This window comes from Meles meles, chromosome 5 (assembly GCF_922984935.1).
Source record: "Meles meles chromosome 5, mMelMel3.1 paternal haplotype, whole genome shotgun sequence".
NCBI lineage: Eukaryota > Metazoa > Chordata > Mammalia > Carnivora > Mustelidae > Meles > Meles meles.
The window spans coordinates 106,876,237-106,893,974 of NC_060070.1; the positions used below are offsets into that span (position 1 = coordinate 106,876,237).

At 35.1% G+C, this 17,738-nt stretch overlaps 1 protein-coding gene across 1 annotated transcript in view; it reads right to left on the reverse strand.

The window, feature by feature from the left end:
* Nucleotides 1-17,738, reverse strand: part of KHDRBS2 (KH RNA binding domain containing, signal transduction associated 2) — a 635,142-nt gene that overhangs the window by 527,406 nt on the left and 89,998 nt on the right. The window contains exon 2 of the mRNA XM_046004099.1: nt 12,227-12,354. Within this exon, the coding sequence (XP_045860055.1) occupies nt 12,227-12,354 (128 nt within the window). The remainder of the gene's footprint in view (nt 1-12,226; nt 12,355-17,738) is intronic.

Here is a 17,738-nt window from a genome sequence, read left to right on the forward strand (position 1 = left end):
GGGAACATAGGAAGTAAACAAAATACACTGTCAGCGTTTGTACTCATATTTTAACACAAACTGGTGTACACAATGAGTCACAGATTTAATGTGTGAAAATTCAATTACAGCAACATAGTTACATAAACTTCATTTTATAATTTAATGTCATATGCCGAACATTCATTTTTAATGAATGAATGTCAATTTATGACAGTTCACAAATTTAAATCTCAAATTCTAAACATTTGAACAAGGAGGTAGAGACAATATGTGAGCAATGCTTTACAGTTCTATTTAAATAAATAAGGATAAAATTTAGTTTGTAAATGAACGTTGTAGATTTTCAAGACAACATTTATGCACAAGTTTTCTTCTCTTCTTCAATCTGATTAAACGTCTATGTGACTTTAAACAGTTTAATTATCTGTGCATCAATTTTTTTAAGATTTTATTTATTCATTTGACAGAGAGAGGAGGGAGAGAGCAAGAGAGCACAACCAGGGGGAGCTGCACAGGAGAAGCAGATCCCCCCGTGAGCAGGGAGTCCGATGCGGGGCTCAATCCCAGGACCCTGAGATCATGACTGAGCTGAAGGCAGACGCTTAATCGACTGAGCCACCTACGTGTCCATGTGCCTCAATTTCTTTCTCTATATAGTACATATTCCACAGAGATACTAAGTGGATTAAATGAGGTAGTACTATAAAATCACAGATAAAATTGCTTGATACACAGTAGTCAACAAATAAAACTTTAATTACCCTCAATTTAATCGTTATCCCCTTTCATTCACTTTCTCCCTATTTTTATGAATGTCTTAATGCCTCCCTTTCAGGAATGGTATTACAGAACTCTCAGGGAAAAATTCCAATTATCTGTGTCACACATATACAGAGCCTGTCACAGAGTAGGTGCTTCCCCACCAAAAAGATTGTTACTGAGTGGAAAAAAAGAGAAGAAACTAATTTTTACTCAGTGATGATACTTGTGCAAGCTTACACCATGTACTGACACAAGCCAAATATATAGATATATTCTCAAGCATCTTAGATGAAACTTCATGGCATATCATTATACTCATGTTGCAGCTGAAAAACACTGAGGACAAAGGTGTTTATGGAAATTTCCAGTGCCATAGCTGAATGAAGGTGGAGCTGTGACTCACACTTAGTTAGGTCTATCTGGTCCAAAATTCTATTATTTTCCCAGTACATTATACTGCCTCTTCACAGCTCTCTTTAGCCTCTCAAAAATGCTACATCTTAATATATTCTTACAGATTTCTTTCCAGAAACAAAGAGCCCAGACCTAAAAATTACCAGGTTGCAAAAACCTCCATATAAAGTAAAGCTTCTCTATTGAGAGGACTTGACAATAAAATAAACATTCCTCCGATCTTTGCTCCTCTCAACCCTACATTCCAAATAATACCCTATCCCTCCTTCTCTTACCTGCTATGTTTGTTTGTTTGTTTGTTTTCAAATAAGGCCTATTTTCTCATATCTCTGTCTCCTTTTCATCCTGTATCAGTCTCTTTAAGTTTAAAGGGAAACTATTAAAGACAATCTGACCTCAGGTTTATATTTAAACTAATAATTAAACTAATACAACTAATATTTATTTAACTATATTTAAACTAATACAATCCCCAAGCTTTAGGATCCAGTACAAAGCCATATTGGGACAATTGTTTAAAACTGTTACAAGACATTCTGAGATCCATGAAAGCATCTTTTTAATTTTCACATTTGCAAGTCAAATACCAAGTGACTGCCATACAGATTCAATAAATATCTCCTGAATGAATGAATGAACTGGAATTAATATTCAGAATTATGATATGGAAGCCTCATAGGCTCTTTTGAAAAAGGTCAAATGATGTCCAATATACTGCACTTACTAAAAATGGATAATTAAATAATAAAACTGTAACATGATATTCAGAAATGACTTAAAATTAATTTCTGAGTTAACCTTTAACTTCATTTTAACTAGAAAATTTGGTTAAGTAAAATAACCGATTATCTAGGCATTCGACTTGAGTAATATTTTCACTCTTATTGCCTTCTTTTTGTACTTGGGTTCTCTCTGGCAAGATGAGAACAGCACTGGGGCTTCAATGAAGACAGCAATACTGGGGTCTCCTTAAGAGAAACTGTGATGTCACTCCACAAGTGTGATAGGTCCCCTGAAAATTCTGTAAGAAGCGGCAAGAGGTGAGAATAGGGAGATCCTTGTTCTGGGTCGGTTGTATTTCCTCCAGAGAGACTGTCCTAGAAAAGAGGCTATGGAGTTACACTACATTCATTCAGCAATTATTTATACACCACCTAATTATGTGCTAGGCATTATTCTATGTGATAGGGATACATGATTGATCGAGAAAGACAAGGAGACTTGGCATTTTTTTGTTTACATACAAATGTGGAGAAACTATAAAAATATCAAGTAAATTATGAAGTCCATTAGAAGGTGATATCTGCTATAGAAAAAAGAAAAACTAGAGAAAGGTAAACGGATTATGAGTACTTGCATTGGGATAGATGAAGGAACTTGTAGACACATAGAGGCTGAGACCATCAGAGTAATCCAGGTAAAAGAAAATGATGACTTGGGCCAGGGAAGTAATGGTGGAAGTGGTGAGAGCTATTTGATTCTTTATGTATTCTGAAGATAAGACTCCCAGATTTGCCTGACAGGTTGGATAGGATGTGTGAGAGCAAGAAAGGCGTCAAGGAGGGTCCATGGTTTCTGTTCTGACCAAATAAAAGGACGGTACTGCCAACCAGTGAGACACATGGGGTCAGAAGAATATCATTCGAATATGAGACATCTAGACATCCACATGGTGATGTCAAGTAGAAAGCTCCATACATCTAAGTCTAGAGGAGAGGTCTTGGCTGGATCATCAGTTTATAGGATATGTAAAGCCATGTCATAGGTGAGATGACCAAGGCAGTGTGAATGTACATAGAGAAAAGCACCATGGCGAATCCCCAGGAAACTCCCACATTAAGTTGTGGAAGAGGAGAAAGAGCAGGCAGCTGAGAAATGAAACCAGTTTTATAACAGGAGATAAAAATAAATCTGGTGTCCAGAAGCCAAATGAAGACAGTCTATCAGTGATACTTCAATTAAGACCATAATTCAAGTGTTTTAAGTGAGATTTTTTTTATGATTCAGAAGGCAGAACCAGGACTAATGGTAACTTCCAAGGATAAAAATCATATTTCAATGAGGAAAAAAAGATTCAAACAGCAACATCTATTCATTATTAGATCCAGCTGTTTTATAATATATTGAACTTTCTTTTTAATCACTAGAGGTATTCACAGACAGGCTGATGAGTATCACAGACATTCTAGAAATGATTCCTAATTGGGTAGAAGATTAGACCATACGACCTATGAGATACACTCCAACTAATGAGTCTATTATTTCTGCCTTACTTAACACCAGAGGAGAAATACATCTGCTTTTCCATCTGTGGGCCTTTGCAATCTGAGCAGTCTGTGTCCAAAGTTATCTCAATGCCTCTTCATGTTATAAAAAAGTGAATTATAGCAATGGTTTAATGCAAAGAAGAGAAGCTAGTACAAACACATGTGAATTTCAATGTTAATACTATCACTAATACATTGTGTGACTTTATGAAAGCTCCTTAAATATTTTTAAACTTGGTTTCTTCTTCAGAACTCTTATAGTATTCTTGAAGGAATAAAATAGCTCACTGTGCTTGCGCAGTGTTTGATATGCACTAGAGTCTTAAAAAAAAAAATCTTAATTCTCTTACTGGGAGGTCCCAGATTTTAAGACTATTTTCATGTTTTAAAGTTAGCTGCTCCTACAAACTTGAGTTCTAGAACACATGCTTCATTTAAGCAACATACTTACGGATAAACCAGAAAAAGAAATATATGATTTTTTCATTAAGACAAAATTTTTATTTGGTTTTGAAGATCATAATAAATTTTGAGGAGTCATGTTTGTAGTCAAATTTTCTACTGTATGTTTCAAGATGTCATTTGCTTACATTATAATAATTGAAACATATTCTTTAAATAATTTTTTGTATTATTACCTATTTATTTGATAGAGAGAGAGTGAGAGTGCAAGCACAAGCATGGGGAGAGGCAGGCAGAGGGAGAGGGAGAGGGAGAAGCAGGCTCTCCAGGGAGCACAATGCGGGTCCAACCCAGGACCCTGGGATCATGACCTGAGCTAAAGGCAGACACTTAACCAACTGAGCCACCCAGGTGCCACTAATTGAAATGGATTCTAATTTCACAAGAAGCTGTGAAATTAGAGTAGCTGGATATAAATCCTGAATTGGTCATTTCCTAGTAATGTGATTTTGGCAAACAGTTCCTCTGAGTCTCAGTTTCCTTGCTATAAGATGGGAAGGAATGAATTATTAAAATTTTTACAATGAGTTAACATATGTAAAAACTATAAAATAAAGTGTTTGATTTATTTAAAAAAGTCAATAATCCTTAGTTTTTATTATTTGTTCCTCTGTTCTAGGAAAAAATTCTAAACAGAATTGTTTCTATTTTAATATGCTGTCATTAGCTCAAGCTATTTAAAAATATCTTTATTAGGAAAATAACATATTAACACTAATTCAAACAGCACAACCAGACTGCAGTAAAAAAGGGCCTCCTTCCTTTTACTGACAATCTATCATCTTATATATATATGTATACAAATATAAATGTAAATATACTCCTTTTATACTCAAGAGGAATAAATTATCATCTTTTATACTTTCACTTAACAGTATATATGTTTGCAAATATATAATTCTTAAATCAACTGCTAGATATCCAACTGCTTCTGAAAGTCTGTGCCTTTGTGATTTTCACTGATTTTGCAAAACTGCTTCTCCAAATGGCTGAATCTCACTGTTCTGAACAACAGGTTATGGAGTATTTTTCCCCCATACCCTAACATCATTTTTGGTTATAATCAAACTTGTCAGTCTGATAGGAAACAGAATCATTTCAATTAAACAGTCGTGTGTGACAGCTATCTGTTGGTATCATCAACTTCTTGTGCAATTAGAAAAATTGAGTTCCTTATATATGAAGGAAATGAACATTCTGTTATTTGTTTTTCAATTATTTCTCAAATAGTTATACCAGTTTGGCATTTTAATTGTGATCTTTAATTTTGGTAATCATCATTATCATTTTTGCTTGTACAGAAGTTTTATGTCATAAAATATTTTAATTGTTGACTTATGGCTTTAGTATTTGTCCATCTTTCTTAGAAACCCATTAAATACATTTCCCATAATATATACTACTCTTTTTTTGCATTTAATCGTAGACCAGTTGAGATTGATGTTGGTGGAAAAGATGAGTTAGAGATTTAGTCTTTCTTTTCTTTTGCCTCTAAATGCTTCACTAGTTATTTTTCCAATATTTATTGAATAAAGGATTTTTTCACTCTGATTACAAATATACACTTACTATTGAATATATGTCCACATTTCATGAGGGATGAGAAATCTATTTTATCAATTTTGATCCTATCAAGTTTGATCCTATTGCAAAATTTTATCATGTTTGATCCTATTTTAAAATTCATTATATTTTTAAAAGTATGTTTAAATACTCAGCCACTCTTACATCCCTGAAATAAAATACATTTGGGTGTAATTTATTCTGCTTGTAATGTGTATTTAAATACATTTGCATATTTTTGTGACATAATTTTTTATTATGATACATTTATATAACATAAAATTTACTATCTTAACTATTTTTAAATGTGCAATTCAGTGGCATTAAGTACATTCACAATGTTGTGCAACCATCACCACATCCATTTCATCATCCCAAACACAAATTTTGTATCCATTAAACAGTAACTCTTCATTTTCCGTCTCCACAGCCCCTGGTAACACCTATTCCACTTTCCACGTGTATGAATTCGCTAGTTCTAAGTACCTCATATAAGTGAAATCATATAGTATTTGTTTTTTTGTGTCTGGATTATTTTACTTAGCATGTTTTCAGTGTTCATCCAAGTTATAACAGGTATCTGAATTTCATTGCTCTTTAAAGTTGGATAATATTCTGTTGTACACCCCCCACCCCCCGCACACACACACCACATTTTGTTTATCCATTTAGCTTCTGAGGATATTTGGGTTGTTTCTGCTTCTCGGCTATCATAAATAACAAGGCTATGAACACTGGCACACAACATTTGGTAATGTCTTAAAGCTCCTGCTTTGATATTCAAACTGAATTCTTGCAATGTTTTATTCTTTGTGATATCCTTGTAAAATCCATATATTTTTAAGGAAATTACTTATGAAATGGTAGAAATCTAAATTGTGTTACATAATTTTTTTAAGATTTTATTTACTTATTTGACAGAGAGAGAGATCACAAGTAGGTAGAGAGGTAGGCGAGGGGTGGAGGGTGTGGGGGTGTGGGGGGGAGCAGGCTCCCTGCTGAGCAGAGAGCCCCATGTGGGGCTTGATCCCAGGACCCTGAGATCATGACCTGAGCTGAAGGCAAAGGCTTATAACCCACTGAGCCACCCAGGAGCCCCATGTGCTACATAAATTAAACAATCACTTAAATTTGAGAAAGCAAATAAAAGTCGCAATTTTTCTGCATGGATCTAAATTTCTTTCAAAAAGTGTTTATAGTCAGGTTCTAACTTCGTACTACAAGTAACAGTAATCCCTTATCTAGCTGTTTGGTGGCGGGCAGGATGCATTCATTTTTACTTTCTGTATCCTTTCCAGAGAAAGTTTGTTTTTCTGTGAATCTCAACATATACAGTGTTTGATTTCACATCAAATTCACTTGCTTCCATATGTCAATAACTCCTTCAAAACCAATAATAATATGGGAATCCATCAGACTGCTAATGTAGTACCTCTTGATTTTAAGTGATCTTTCTTCTCTAGTCCTTTAAAGGTCTATCTATATGAGAAGCCACTTCTGCTGCAACAACGAAAGAAATGACAGAAGAGTCACCTGTGTTCTACGGGTTCAGAGAACTCACTGAAGGCTCACTGAATTAAACAAATAAATGAACAAGGAAGCGAATGAAGAATGGTAAGATTACAGAGAGGGACGTCAGGTGGAAGATCTTTTCACTCTCAAGGAGCCCTTGAGTCAGCATATAGGTTTAGATATATTTCAAAAGGCACTTGCATTTTAATGATCCTTCTGAAGTAGTTTTCAGTTTTCCAGTTGAGGGTAAATGTGAAATAACCTGGCAGAAAGGAAACAACAGATGAAAACAGACTAAAGATCCTCTAAGAGATCTAGACATAGAAAGGAGAGATTATTTCGAGAAGTATGAGGACATATTTTGTGAGGCTGTGCTGAACCCATTAAAAAGGATGTGGAGAGGAGAACATAATTCAGGATTAGGAACACACAGATCAGTGTAACACGGAGAAGAAAAAAACTTTAAGTACCAAATGGAAAATAATATTGAAATACATGGGATGTACATTAGTTAAAAGAAAAAGTTATTGGAAAAGACAAGGACTAGACATAATATCACTGCAAATTTCTAAATTTTGCAAAAAAGAGTTATTTCAGGTGCCAGTCTACTAGAGAGAATGCAGTCCATAGCATTTTGGAACATTTTTCTTTTTCATAGAGAATGTGAATCTGAGTGTCATGTTATTTTCCAATTGAGATTTACATTCACAGGTGAGAGACTAGGCAACTGATATGAATGAAATTGAAATCACGAAGCCCGCATCAAATCCTCTCTTCCATTTCCTTTAGAAAAGTAAAAAAGCAATGCGATGCAATAGTCTCTGTCTGGTAAAGATAAAACAGGTTTAAGATGTAAGCTACCGAGTGGCTTTTGGAAAACCACATTGCTTAGAAAAATAGAGAGGTGTTTCCCAGATTGTAGGAGGTGATATTGGCTTTGATATATGGTCATAGTTTCCAAAGCTAGTTACACTGGGTTACCTCTTCTTAAAGTTATCTGATAATTACTTATTAAGTTAGAAAAAATAACACTCATCAAGAATTTGGATTTGGGTTTCATCTTTTGGAGCACAAAGAAAGAAACAAGCTCTGTGAGAAGACATGCCAGGTTTCAGAGACTGGTTCCAGCTGGCACAAAGGCAGCCCCTCTCTCTGGGACTAAGCAGGGTAACCAAAATATAGGGCAAGTGTGGTGCTTTTGAACATCTTTTGGGAACTTTAATTTTCTGCATTAATCTACATAAGGAATTGATTTGAAAAGCAGCACTTGGTAACGTAGCTGCGTTTGATCTTAAAAGGCACCAAATTTGGGGCCGATTTACACTCCTGGCGATCTACTGCTCTAAAAAAGTTGGCAGCAACTCAAGTTGGGAAATAAAAAGTGGGCCTCAAGGCAAAATTAATTGAAGGAAAGGTCTGATGCATTTCAGAGGATTTTGAAGGCAACATCAAAAGATATTTTTAAAAAAAGCGTTGAGAGGTTCGATTGCCCAGGTGGCCAAATAGGTATAGTTGCAAGCAACCAGCATATCCCATCCGCTCATGGCCCACGCTTGTGAGACACTGTCCTTTTGCATGTCTAGCAGTAATAAAACAGAATACAGCCTTAGCCACTTACATGTATCTTTGTTTCTTAGGTCCTATAAGGCACTTGTTGGTGGAGGACCATGAAATCATGTTATTTTTCTTTCTTCCAAGGATAACTATTGTCTTCATATCAAATTTGTACCCTAGCTACAGTTCTGTTCTTTTCTTGGGTATGTCATATAGCTCTGCATGTCAACACTAAATCATAACATGATCTTTGGAGACATATTAAATAGTGATGAAACTCAATCTGCGTTTTTCCAATACAATAAACAACTGGATGCAAGAAGGCATGGCCAAGCTTACTTGGACCGAGTTTATAGACAACTTGTTATGAGTTATGACCACTGCTTGCCCGACAGAGACTGTAAAATGATTCTAATATGCATACCAGTTGGAAATGGTAAAATTTAAAAAAATAAGTGTGTATTAGACTATGAAATATAGTATGTATGGATTTAGGGAGAAAGAATTCACATTAACGACGGTGAGTTTTCTGCCTAAATCTCTCCAGGATCTTCTGTGTGAGTCTCTTAGGATTACAGAGGGACATACTGCCACATGTTGTCTCCTTGGAGACATGACTATCAAGAAATAATTGCACTGATTCTGAAACATCTGCAAATGTAAACAATAGATGTGTGTAGTCTATTTCTTGACTAATCCTGTTGCAAACAAAAATATTAAAAACAAATAAGAAAAGCTGTTTATTACAATAATTTGATATGACATATTTTTCCCCAAATTGAGTGATTAAACATAAAGCAGGAGAGCTAGATAAAGCATTCTTAAAGTGTTTGACAGTATTTTTATATTTTCTGTAATTCAAAATCTTAAATGTCTTTCAATTCCTTGTGTTACTCAATTAAGTCAGCAAATTAATTTGATATTGGAGACTAACTGAAGTCCAATCTATCCAAAAAGGTCATGTAGTAAAGTCAGGATAAGGTCATTTCCTCAAGAAGTCCCATAGTTATTTATTACCCTTTGTTGGAGGGGACTGTGTCATTCCCACACTAATTACCGGATCAAACAGACAGCAGGCATCAAGAGGAGAGAGGGCTCTGAGAGAAGTTGTGAAAAGTGGGTCTTTCTCCAATGTACCCCGCTGAGGGATAAATCACTTTTTATTATAAAAGACTAAACTTTAAATCCATAAATACTGTTGTGCTCTGCTCAACAGTTCACAGCATCACACCACACCACATACATACTTTACAGCCCCCAAAAGTCCATCCAATATAGCTCAAGCACAGTGACAGTAATCTTAACCCCACTGCTATTTTTGTGAGAGGTGGGCAATAATTACTCAGCAGGAGGGAATCACCAGTTTTGAAATAAAATACGGTTTTCAGAATGTTGGTTTTAATTTGCTATATTCTAAAAGCAAATGAAAACAAATGTAGGTCAGCTTGATAGATGATTCTGTTCCGTTCTGTTTCTCAGTACCTTTTTCTGTAAAAGGGCTCTAAGACTTCTCTCACTGTGATAACTGGATGTACGAAATGCACATCCCTTTAGAAATAATTTAAAGTGATTTAGCATTCTATTCATCAATTAAAAATGGCAAATTTTCTAAGGCATAAATTGTTACTTGATAATATTCCATAAAAGTCCTAATCATTAGGAGCTCTCATTCCTCACATTCTTCCATATTTTACATGAATAAGTAATAAAAAATGTGAGCATTACCAGTCAAGTTAAAAATGTAATGGGTCCCAAAAAGTGAAGAATCTACAATAACAGCAACCTTGCTATCTCCATCTGCAATGAAGATATGTCTTTGAGTAATTCTTAATTTCCCAGTTACCTCATTTGGAAAATAAAAGTTTTATATATTCTGTAATTTCAAAAATTAGTCCCAGCTTAAACATTCTGTGATTCTAAATATTCAAGCAGGTTCAATAAGTTGCTAGTGAGATATGGTCTGTTTTAATACAAATAGGCAGTTTTGTTATTTGATCATCTTCCCATAAATTGTGAAATTAAATCTCACACAAAAATTAGACACTATACAGTGTTCTTGTTTCAATATCCATCATTACATATCATATACAGACTATGGCAATCTTCACTATAAAATCACTCATGCTGTCACTTGAAGAGGCACCAGGACTTGAAATGCCTTTCACACCTGGCCAACCTGAGTTGGTCAGAGATACAGAGCTGCATTTTATTGAGAAAGAGATATTGAGTCTGTCATTGACTTTCCCATATCCAGAGAATAGACAAGTGTTCTACTGAGAAACAGTATCAAGTTATATAAATATTTAAATAGATGACTTAGAGAGAGAATCTTGTGCTTCATAATGGATTAATCAAATTCCTTTAAAAAGATATTTTTCTTCATACCCCGATTTCTCCCACATTTCATTACTAAGTAAACATTTTCATGTACATTTCTTTGCCTAATTTAATATTCATAAACACATGATTATGAAATAAATTTAAAAAATTAATTGTAAAATATAAATCTACTGAATGCACCTTTCTTGCAAGAGTAAATCTAGCTTTAAAAAAAAAAAAACCCACAAAAAACGAAACAGTTGCATGCCCAAAAACCTCATCTGAAAGTTAAATTTTACAGTTTGGTGGGCTGTAACAATTTATTCCTATTTGAATAATTATAAACACAACATTCTACTTAATAATATTTACTAAAATTTATCATATTAGAAGACAATTGGTAAACTACAGCATTTATTTCTGTAATTTTTATTATTAGGATAATTACATGGTCCTTGTTTCAGATTCATTCTTCAGAAAGTAAATTACCAGCTTAAATCTGAGTTTCCATTGTTAGCATACTTAATTTATTTAAAAAAGGAACTCGGTTTACCCATTGGAATCTATGAGTATAAGTGATGAAACCTTGCCATTGCATGCTATGTCATGATTCTGGTGATAGAAATCTTGTAGGAAAAGCAAATGCCTAATGAAAAAGTACTCTCGAGAAAACAGTATGATAATTATTTTTATAAATGAACCCTGACTACAGAAGACTAGAGGTTATAATCTAAGGATCTAATACAGACTAGATTACTTTCCTGGTTATAATAATTTCCTGTGGATTGGCTAATGCTGTATATTTGGTATCATTACTTCTGTTCTTTTTAAGGTAGGCATATATATTGTAATGTGAACCAAAACATAATCAAGTGAGTATGTATATTTGGACAAACTGTTGAACAATTTACATGTTAAATAATAATTAAATATCGGGGCGCCTGGGTGGCTCAGTGGTTTAAGCCGCTGCCTTCGGCTCAGGTCATGATCTCAGGGTCCTGGATCGAGCCCCACATCCGGCTCTCTGCTCTGCAGGGAGCCTGCTTCCCTCTCACTCTCTCTGCCTGCCTCTTTGCCTACTTATGATCTCTCTCTGTCAAATAAATAAATAAAATCTTTAAATAATAATAATAATAATAATAATTAAATATCTATTTAATTTATGCTTCCCGTATTCATGGAATAAAAGTGCTACGGTCTTTAGGTGAAAACAGTTCATATCGGTGTACATTCAAAGACTTCTCTTTCCTCTATCAGTATCATATATTTGTGTATACTAATATAATGAAATTTTAAATATTTACTTCATGAAAGACAATGAATAAAACATCAGGTCATATGTTTATCATTTTTTTCTTAATTCCATGAGAACAGAGAATATATTGCAGTACCTTTGGATATTGCTTGACAGGAATCAATACTCTTTCTGAGAGCTTTATGTTTTTGTTGCTGATGACATCAAGATATTTCTTTTCTTCATCTTCTTTTTTTCCATCAGAACCTTGAAATTTTTCAATTTCTGAAAAAAAAAAACACAAGAAAAAACAGTAAGCAAAAGGAGAGGTCATCATAAATATGAGTATTCTTATTACTTGCCTTCTTAAAAAGAGACTTTGAAGACTCTTGATAGACTTGAAACACCTGTTAACAGCTATGAACATGCTGCCACCATACATTAAGATGACCTCTGTTGGGACACCTGGGTGGCTCAGTCCTTAAGCGTCTGCCTTTGGCTCAGGTCAGGATCCCAGTGTTCTGGGATCTGGTCCCACATCCAGCTCCTTGCTTGGCGGGGAGCCTGCTTCTCCCTCTGCCTGCCACTCCCCTTGCTTGTGCACTTTCTGACAGGTAAATAAATATAATCTTTAAAAAAAAAGGGGGGGGGGGGCGCCTGGGTCGCTCAGTCGTTGGGCGTCTGCCTTCAGCTCAGGTCATGATCCCAGGGTCTTAGGATCAAGCCCCGAATTGGGCTCCCTGCTCGGCAGTGTGTTGGTGTGGGGGGGGGGTGGGGACTGCTTCTCCCTTTCCCATTTCCTCAGCTGTGTTCCTTCTCTAGTTGTGTCTCTCTCTGTCAAATAAATAAATAAAAATCCTGAAAAAAAAATCCTCTGTCAACTCAAACTAAAAAGTTACCAATGAAGATGCGACTATTTCCCATGAAGAAGTTAATTTTTAGCACCTTCAAACAAAACACAAAGAAAAATATATGCCCTTTAACAATAAAAAATATCTAAATGAGCATAACTTTCCTAGGGACAATAAATATAACAAAATATATTTTAAGGTTACATGTTTCATTTTTACTCAGGATTATTCCTACAAAAAAAATTGGAAAATAGTAATCATCCATTATCAAATTGGATAGTAAAGATAAATAGCATGTTATTTTATATTCTAACAAAACTTAAAGGCAATTAAAAAGGGGGTCACAGCAAAGTCTTTTAAAGGATTTAATCTGTAAATGCTTTCATTCATATTCATCATTATGAAATTATCTGTCCATATGTTTAAAATGAATCACTACTGTTGCCTTATGAGACTATTCCCAAAATGGATATTTTTTGAGCAAATGTACAATATTTATCTTTTTTTTTTGTATTTTATATTTTCAGCATAACAGTATTCATTGTTTTTGCACAACACCCAGTGCTCCATGCAAAACGTGCCCTCCCTCTTACCCACCACCTGTTCCCCCAACCTCCCACCCCTCACCCTTCAAAACCCTCCAGTTGTTTTTCAGAGTCCATAATCTCTTATGGTTCGCCTCCCCTTCCAATTTTTTTTTTTTTATAAACATATAATGTATTTTTATCCCCAGGGGTACAGGTCTGTGAATCGCCAGGTTTACACACTTCACAGGACTCATGATAGCACATACCCTCCCCAATGTCCATAACCCCCTCCCCCTCTCCCAACCCCACCTCCCCCCAGCAACCCCCAGTTTGTTTTGTGAGATTAAGAGTCATTTATGGTTTGTCTCCCTCCCAATCCCATCTTGTTTCATTTATTCTTCTCCTATCCCCCTAACCCCCCATGTTGCATCTCCATGTCCTCATATCAGGGAGATCATATGATAGTTGTCTTTCTCCGATTGACTTATTTCACTAAGCATGATACCCTCTAGTTCCATCCATGTCATCGCAAATGGCAAGATTTCATTTCTTTTGATGGCTGCATAGTATTCCATTGTGTATATATACCACATCTTCTTTATCCATTCATCTATTGATGGACATCTAGGTTCTTTCCATAGTTTGGCTATTGTAGACATTGCTGCTATAAACATTCGGGTACACGTGCCCCTTCGGATCACTATGTTTGTATCTTTAGGGTAAATACCCAGTAGTGCAATTGCTGGGTCATAGGGCAGTTCTATTTTCAACATTTTGAGGAACCTCCATGCTGTTTTCCAGAGTGGTTGCACCAGCTTGCATTCTCACCAACAGTGGAGGAGGGTTCCCCTTTCTCCACATCCTCGCCAGCATCTGTCATTTCCTGACTTGTTAATTTTAGCCATTCTGACTGGTGTGAGGTGACATCTCATTGTGGTTTTGATTTGTATTTCCCTGATGCCGAGTGACGTGGAGCACTTTTTCATGTGTCTGTTGGCCATCTGGATGTCTTCTTTGCAGAAATGTCTGTTCATGTCCTCTGCCCATTTCTTGATTGGATTGTTTGTTCTTTGGGTGTTGAGTTTGCTAAGTTCCTTATAGATTTTGGATACTAGCCCTTTATCTGATATGTCATTTGCAAATATCTTCTCCCATTCTGTCAGTTGTCTTTTGGTTTTGTTAACTGTTTCCTTTGCTGTGTAAAAGCTTTTGATCTTGATGAAATCCCAATAGTTCCATTTTTGCCCTTGCTTCCCTTGCCTTTGCCGTTGTTCCTAGGAAGATGTTGCTGCGGCTGAGGTTGAAGACGTTGCTGCCTGCGTTCTCCTCAAGGATTTTGATGGATTCCTTTCTCATATTGAGGTCCTTCATCCATTTTGAGTCTATTTTCATGTGTGGTGTAAGGAAGTGGTCCAATTTCATTTTTCTGCATGTGGCTGTCCAATTTTCCCAGCACCATTTATTGAAGAGGCTGTCTTTTTTCCATTGGACATTCTTTCCTGCTTTGTCGAAGATTAGTTGACCATAGAGTTGAGGGTCGATTTCTGGGCTCTCTATTCTGTTCCACTGATCTATGTGTCTGTTTTTGTGCCAGTACCATGCTGTCTTGATGATGACAGCTTTGTAATAGAGCTTGAAGTCCGGAATTGTGATGCCACCAACTTTGGCTTTCTTTTTCAATATTCCTTTGGCTATTCGAGGTCTTTTCTGGTTCCATATAAATTTTAGGATTATTTGTTCCATTTCTTTGAAAAAAATGGATGGTATTTTGATAGGGATTGCATTAAATGTGTAGATTGCTTAAGTAGCATAGACATTTTCACAATATTGGTTCTTCCAATCCAGGAGCATGGAACATTTTTCCATTTCTTTGTGTCTTCCTCAATTTCTTTCATGAGTACTTTATAGTTTTCTGCGTATAGATTCTTAGCCTCTTTGGTTAGGTTTATTCCTAGGTATCTTATATCATTCTCAATGGAGAAAAACTGAAAGCTTTTCCGCTAAGGTCAGGAACATGGCAGGGATGTCCATTATCACCACTGCTATTCAACATAGTACTAGAAGTCCTAGCCTCAGCAATCAGACAACAAAAGAAATTAAAGGCATCCAAATTGGCAAAGAAGAAGTCAAACTATCACTCTTCGCAGATGATATGATACTATATGTGGAAAACCCAAAAGACTCCACTCCAAAACTGTTAGAACTTGTACAGGAATTCAGTAAAGTGTCAGGATATAAAATCAATGCACAGAAATCAGTTGCATTTCTGTACACCAACAATAAGACAGAAGAAAGAGAAATTAAGGAGTCAATCCCATTTATAATTGCACCCAAAACTATAAGATACCTAGGAATAAATCTACTCTCTCTTTTTAAAATTAGTTTATTCCACAAAGATTCTTAAACCTCTACTGTGGGTACCACAGACAAAATAGAAAACAAAAAAGTCTCTGTTTTCATGGAATCTAGATTCTGATGGGAAAAATGAGAAATTAGAAAATGAATACACACACACACATATATATAAATATACACATGCATATTTATGTGTGGGGATAAAGAATAAATAAAGCTATTAAGACAGGTTTTATTTGTTTGCTTTTTAGTTTTATTAGATATAGGGGAAGAACATTCTGTTTCTGTAATTTTGGAGTAAAGGAAAGGTGATGATACCCATTAAGTATGGAAATTCTCAATTCATGCTAATTTATACTGCATTTTGAACAATTATTTTTTACAGATCTGACTACTTCTGGAGGTAAGAGGAATACTGTATTGCTTCTAACAGCTTTGTCTTTGCTATTTTATTTGTAATTAGCATCTTTTCCAAACTGATTTCACATACCTTACATAAAATCCCTATAACATTCCGGACGGAAATCTTTTGGCATACTATTTATTTGGCTCATGTGGAATTGTTAAAAATCTTTTTTGAAGTAAGATTACATTGCTTCCTCAGATTGGCGGAATGAATGCTACACTGCATTGTTTGCACAAAGTCATTTACAATCACTTTTTTCAGGTATATATTTATTTGGCTCATGTGGAATTGTTAAAAATCTTTTTGAAGTAAGATTACATTGCTTCCTCAGATTGGCGGAATGAATGCTACACTGCATTGTTTGCACAAAGTCATTTACAATCACTTTTTTCAGGTATAATTTTCCTAAAGACAATTATCTTAAAATAAACTGTACTGCTTGAAAAGAAGCTATATGCAGTATGTCTATAATTTCTACTAAGAACAATGGCATCAGATTCTTACTTTTCCACTCCAGATTATTAACAAGCCACTTTAACTGACTTTTTCAAACAAGCAGCATTCTCTATTCAGACTTTTCAATCCCTTATATAATTATTACATACAGAACTCTGACAACTGCAAAGAAAGAATATTCATTCTATCTTCTGATACTGACAGTGAACTTCTGATCACTGCCCTCTGGGTACATGATCCTATCTCATACTATCCTTCCTATTTTGCTGAGGCGATTGTAATGTGAGACACATGGAAGAAACCAACTCAATCCCCACTCTACTAAATGTATGGTTTCCCCTTGTCACTCTGCCATAAAATAAACTGAATTTGTTTGTCATTATTTGTTCTCTACAAAACTACTACCCTTGGCATTTTCAGATGTTTGTAATTTTATCAATCAGTGATTAATTCCAATAAATCTTCCATCAAGAAATGGTGCTGAATAAAATATCATTTCAATGCTTTTTCTGCTCATTTCTACACTTTCCTTTTGGAAATGTTGATACATCTTTTCCCCTTCTGATACTTTCAGGGAGTTATCTTGTCTTTCCTGACATATCTACATGACTAATAGCTCAGTAATTGTATTTGTCAAATGCATAGTCACAGAATAGTATAAGCCAAATTTGCCTGATTTTAAAACCAGAGAAAACAATGTATACAACACCTTTCCTTTCTAAATTTTAGTTTACAATAATTCCTTATTTCATCATTAATGCACATTTTTTTGTGGGACATTTAGACAATACAGGTATCCATAAAAATTTAAAGGCAACCATTATCATCTAGCAATAACAAACAGTTTTGTGCAGAGGAGTTGAACAATTGTTTTATACTTGTTTATACGGTCTCTCTTTAAATTTAGCTTCATATTATTGGGAAAACATATTCTACATTAGGGTAAGCTTATGTTAAATGTCAAACTATACAGATTTTAGTATTTTCTGTTCTCCTTTCATGTTTTATCTGTTAATGTCCATATTCATTCAAGAATTTTTTTAAAGCATTCATCGTCTTATTTTTAGTGGCTCT